This window comes from Phaethon lepturus, unplaced genomic scaffold (genome assembly GCF_000687285.1).
Source record: "Phaethon lepturus isolate BGI_N335 unplaced genomic scaffold, ASM68728v1 scaffold15120, whole genome shotgun sequence".
NCBI classification, from domain to species: Eukaryota; Metazoa; Chordata; class Aves; order Phaethontiformes; family Phaethontidae; genus Phaethon; species Phaethon lepturus.
The window spans coordinates 222,836-228,320 of record NW_010511340.1 but is presented as its reverse complement, the minus strand read 5'-3'; the positions used below and the strand labels follow the sequence as shown (position 1 = coordinate 228,320).

At 35.1% G+C, this 5,485-nt stretch overlaps 1 protein-coding gene across 1 annotated transcript in view; it reads left to right on the top strand.

Annotated features, from left to right (window-relative positions):
• Positions 1-5,485, top strand: part of TTN (titin) — a 244,575-nt gene that overhangs the window by 33,956 nt on the left and 205,134 nt on the right. The window contains exon 43 of the mRNA XM_010283656.1: positions 2,061-2,249. Coding sequence (XP_010281958.1) covers positions 2,061-2,249 — 189 coding nt within the window. The remainder of the gene's footprint in view (positions 1-2,060; positions 2,250-5,485) is intronic.

The window sequence follows — 5,485 nt, the reverse complement described above, 5'->3', positions numbered from 1 at the left end:
TCCCTAGAAGCACCGTTATTTGATATATGCACACAACAAAGTGTTACTTACTGACAACTATCGGTTAAGCAAGTTGTATGTCAAAGATGGCATCAAGCACGGAAGTTATGAACTGTCATAAACATTAAGAGTTTCTAAAAAGAAGGTCTGTTTCTAAAGGTTTGTCTTTGAAAACTTCTCAATGTTTCAGACATTTACAGATGTTGGAAAACTGTGTCAGTGAGTAAAATGTTCCAAAGCATGGAGTATCATGGTGGAAATGCATTATCATGTTAAATGAATATAATGAAGCTTCTGATGACACAGTGTCATGCCAATTAACTGAACAAACAAACTGAAACTGTGTTTCAACCTCTATCCTAATATTCCTAAAGTATCTCATATCACTCTGCAAACAGTAAGCTGCAATTGCAGTCTTTTTCCTAGCATAAAAGGTGTTTGCTCATTGTCTTTTTAAGTGTAGATTTTCCTTAAATAGGTTTGCTAGTTTTAGTTACATAGAATATCTTTCTACAATTAAAATTCGTTCCAAGTTAACACAAAACCAAATAAAACTACCTTTCTTCACTTCAATAAATGGCCTTGAGTATGACTAGTAATAAAATATTCACATGGTAAACTGAAGAATAAGATCCAGTTCCAATCCCCAAGGATTTACAATTATTTAAAGATAAATAAAACTCCAAATTCAAAAATAATACTGAGTGATAGTTGTGTAAAAATCAACTTAAAATTGGTAATATACCTGTATATGAAAATAGATATGATTTGCATTTCTATCACTTGAAATCAAACTCGATTTTTTTTTTTTAAAAAGCTTTATAACAAATCTGATTCTGCTCTAGAAGTGGTGCTAAAACTCAGAAAATGTATGTTGGAAAGACTGGCCTACCCTCTGTGCAAAGCATGCTAGTGTAACTTTTTTTACAAGAACTGTATTTATGCAAATGTGGAAGCTGCATTTACAACACAGAGCATAAGGATCCTTTCATCTAGGTCCCCTTTCATAGAATCATAGAATTGTTTAGGTTGGAAAAGACCTTTAAATCGAGTCCGACCATAAACTAAACTAAGAGTGACAAGTCCACCACTAAACCATGTGCCTAAGTCACATATGTACATGTCTTTTCAATACCTACAGGGATGGTGACTCAACCACTTCCCTGGGCAGCCTGTTCCAATGCTTGACAACCCTTCCGGTGAAGAAATTTTTCCTATTGAAAATTTCCATTATTGAATACTGTATCTAAATGGATTGACATACCTCTCACTTGCGTTGTGAAAACCTTTTATATTAGGTTTAGGTAATACATGATTGCAAATACAGTTGTTGAATGATACACAATATGCAGCTGGCTATTGAAAACACTGTTTCTTCTGATGACAGTAATAGTACACTATTTGTATGAAAACATTTGATTCATGACATAATGTAGTGCCAGGTAGAGAGGCAAGGTTAAAGTTTTCTTCAGTCCTCTTCTTTCCCAAGTCTACAAGAATCTATACAAATCAAGTAACACATTTCATATAGGAATTTTACAAAGCTACAAAGACAGGATCTTTCCTGAGAAATATGTTGTGTAAAACTTACAATATTTGCAAAAAAAGAGGCAAGGTACTGTCCTTAGCAAAGAGATATTCTGTTTTAATTTCTATAACCTGTTCAATTCAACCTAGTGATTTTAAAGCCTGTTTAATCAGGCAATTGCAGCAGAATCCCTTTTTAAAAATGAGACTTTCTCTGAATTTTGTAGTGGCAAAATATTTTCAAATTTATACATTAAGAGGGGAAATTAAAAATTACTTTTTCTCAGGAATATAGCAGCACCAGAATCAGTTTTCCCATACAAATGTTTTCAACACAGAAATGAAAACTTAAAGCAACAAGTAGGCCACTTTCCACTGATAATACATTACTAAAGTAATACAAGGTACATTTAGACTTAAAAAAAGATACTTAAGATTAAGATTTCTGACAGATATAAATATAAAAACAGTGTTTACTTACTAGTTTAATATCGTAAATTACTCATTTTTTCTTCTTTTGGTTGCTTGAGCAGATCTGAAAGTCTCTTGGTACAGCAAAGAGAGAGAGATCAAGCCATCACGTTTTTTTAGAATGACTCAGTTTGAAGACACTTACCAGCTGGAGATTGCTGAAGCTTATCCAGAGGATGAAGGAATCTATACCTTTGTGGCTAGTAATTCTGTAGGCCAAGTGACAAGCACTGCTACCTTGAAGTTAGAAGGTACAGTGTCCAATTAAAGAAGATGACTTGTTTAGGTCATGTTCCAATACTAATCTCAATATACACTGATATGTGAGTCATTGTCTGTCATGTTGTCTTTTAACTCAATTAATTGTTACCATTTACAATCTCTACAGCATACATTTATGTCTCCAAAATATAGGCCATGCACAGGAAAACTTATGAAACAATTTTTCAATGTTCCATGCACCTCACCTTTTCATTCTTTCCAGTATTAGAATCTGTCGTGTACCAAACATGGTAGAAACCTTGTTTCTAATAGAAGTGTTTTGCTTACACATTCTTTGATTTGACTGTGAGGAGAATCTAGTAAGAGTTTTTGTATAAAATACATTACTTTAAAAGTGTTGGAAAACACGTTAAATAGAGGTGTGTACCAGGTACTTGGGCAGCTGAAAAGAAATAGTTTACCTTCATATGAATTGATGAAACATTGACCAAAGTTTTAGAGCAGAAGTATTGTCTGGAGAATTTGCTATTTAAGTAAGTTCTGTATTGTCCTTGATATTATTTAACCATAAATACTTTGTTTTCTTTTTGCAGCAGATTTTATATGTAATGAATTAGAATAATTCATGCTGTTAAGTTGCAAGTTAGGGAAAAAAATTTTGAATGAGAGACAAAATTTATTGTAGTGTAGGGTAAGAAATTAAAAGTTGGCATGCTTCTTTTCAGGATTTAAAAAGGTTGAAGAAGTTACATCAGAGTCCCATTGGCATGTTTCTTCATCTGTTTCACTTAAGGAGGAGTCTATTGGCCAAAGGCCCACCTTTATCCAGCCTATTTCAAGCTGCAGGGTATGCAGCGGGGAATCAGTCAGATTTCAAGCTAGAGTCTCTGGCATGCCCAAACCAAAAATCCAGTGGTTTCATAATCAACAACTCATGTTGCCAACAAAAGACTTAGTTTTCCACTTTGATGAGTCTACAGGCACAGCTATACTGATAATAGTAGATGCTTTCTTAGAGCATGCTGGCCAATACTCTTGCAAGGCAAGAAATAGTGCTGGAGAAACAACTTGTACAGCTACACTTACAGTGACTGCAGAAGGTAAAGCCCCATTTTTACTTCAAAGGGATTCAGTTTGTTGTATACCACACTTTTACACTGTTACTAATGTTCTTCATTCCTTGTTTCACACCTTTTCTTTACCAGATGTTAGTAGTATCTATCCTCTGTAACCCAGCCACTCTCATTTCTTCTGTTTAAGCTGTAACATTCAGAAATTTGCAAATTTTAATCTTGATACAGGTCAAAGAATAGAATAATTTTACTGAAGGAATTCAGATTTTCAAAACAAGTAATTAAGTGATCTTTATAGCGTTGACTGAGGTATTTTGCACTATCCTGTAGGAAAAAAAAATACCTCCTTAAAAAGTTCCATAATAAGTTTCCAATATTAAAATGGATAACTTCAGTGAAAGAAGAGACAAGCATCAACTGTGTATCAACTGCATGAGTAGCTTAGGCATCACTTGTCATTCATAAATGTGAATGGATAATCTTTGTGTCAAGAGTGTAGTGCATCTGGCATGCTGAGTTTTCAAATGAAGATCATTCATTCTCATCCTCCATGCTATTTGATTTTGTTCAGAGCATGGCCCAGAAAAATTCTTTAGATACTAATATTGTTATTTTTGTTACTTGATTACACAGTGCAAGCCCTAGATAGGCAAAGTTCTGGGAAAGATGTAAAAGAGTCTATCCGGTCGCAGGCTATATCAGAACTTCATGTTGCTCCTCCCACAAAGAAGAACATAAAAACTGATCAAAAAGAATTTAAATCAGTGCAACAACCATCACAGGAATTGGGTGTACAGGTTTTTGAAAGCATATCAGAAAGTTTGATCATGAAGGCTACAGAAGAAATGGAAGCCATGCACACAACAATTCTTTCCCAAACATCACAGAGCACCAGGATCTCTAAGGCCACTGCTCAGGAAATGAAAGATGTCCCTCCAAAGATTCTCTTGCATCTCAGAGACCTAACTGTGAAATGTGGTGACACTGCTCAGTTCATATGTGGCTTAGAAAATGAATTCTTCTCTGAGTTTCTTTGGACCCATGAAGGTGAAAGGATAGAAGTATCTGAAAAATTGAAGACATCACAAAATGGAAATGTCCTACTGCTCACAATCCTAAATGCCCAGCTGACAGATCAAGGACTGTACAGTTGTACTGTATGTAACGATTGTGGAGGGACAACAACTGCTGCAACACTAACAGTCAAAGGTGGTTATCTGACTTTTAACATTATGACTTACCTTTTGCAACTTCATTATCACTGCCTACAGCTCACTCATATTTCCTTTATTAGTAGTATTTCATTGAGAAAGCTCTAGTAATAATGCTTTGGGTTTTTTCCTCCACATTTACAGTTCTATTCATAAGTGACATGTGCAGTACTGGGAAGTTGGTATTGTAACTTTATGCCTCTTCCCAGCAAGTCACAGATGTCTGAGACTTTTTATTCCACATGAGACTTTCTATTCCTTCATGATATGCAGCGAGATGTAAAGCAAAACAGGCTGGTAGGAATTTTTACATTTTGAATATTCCTGAAGCTGGAGTTTAAGGAAGATAAGAATGTCAGATAAGCAATGTTGAACTAGATACCTCGTCATTTTAAGGTATTGACCCTCCACTCTATAGATCCAACTTGTTTCCAATAAATCCAAAGTTCCAATTCTAAGGTTGGAAATACAGGTCAATGTACTTGAAAGGATTAATGGGTGCAAGTATTGTTTTACTGCACTAATGAATTGTCTTCTACCCTTCACTGTCCCTGAGATATAACTATTTATTTTTGCTAAGACTCCTTCCACTTCTTCCTGACATCAGTGTATGAAAATGTTAGTAGTGTTACCACTAGTGGAGACACAAAAATGTATTATCACCACACTGGACAGGTGATAGTATAGATATATAGTACAGATACATAGTATAGATACACAGATAGCTATATATAGATAGCTGAGCTCAAAGGAATCAAGAGCAGAAAACTAAGATGAATAATGAGGAAGCCATTGACCCTGGTGATTTGGCTCTTACATATTGAAGTTTCTTTCTTCACTTGAGCTGTGCAAAGCGCTTTACATAACCTTCTGCTGTTACTTTCTAAATTGAGGCTCTCAATTAAAAGTAAAGATGTGCTTGTATTAGGCATTACAGACTAAGTCTTGGTCCCATGAAAGCCCCATAGGCTTAACTGGTAC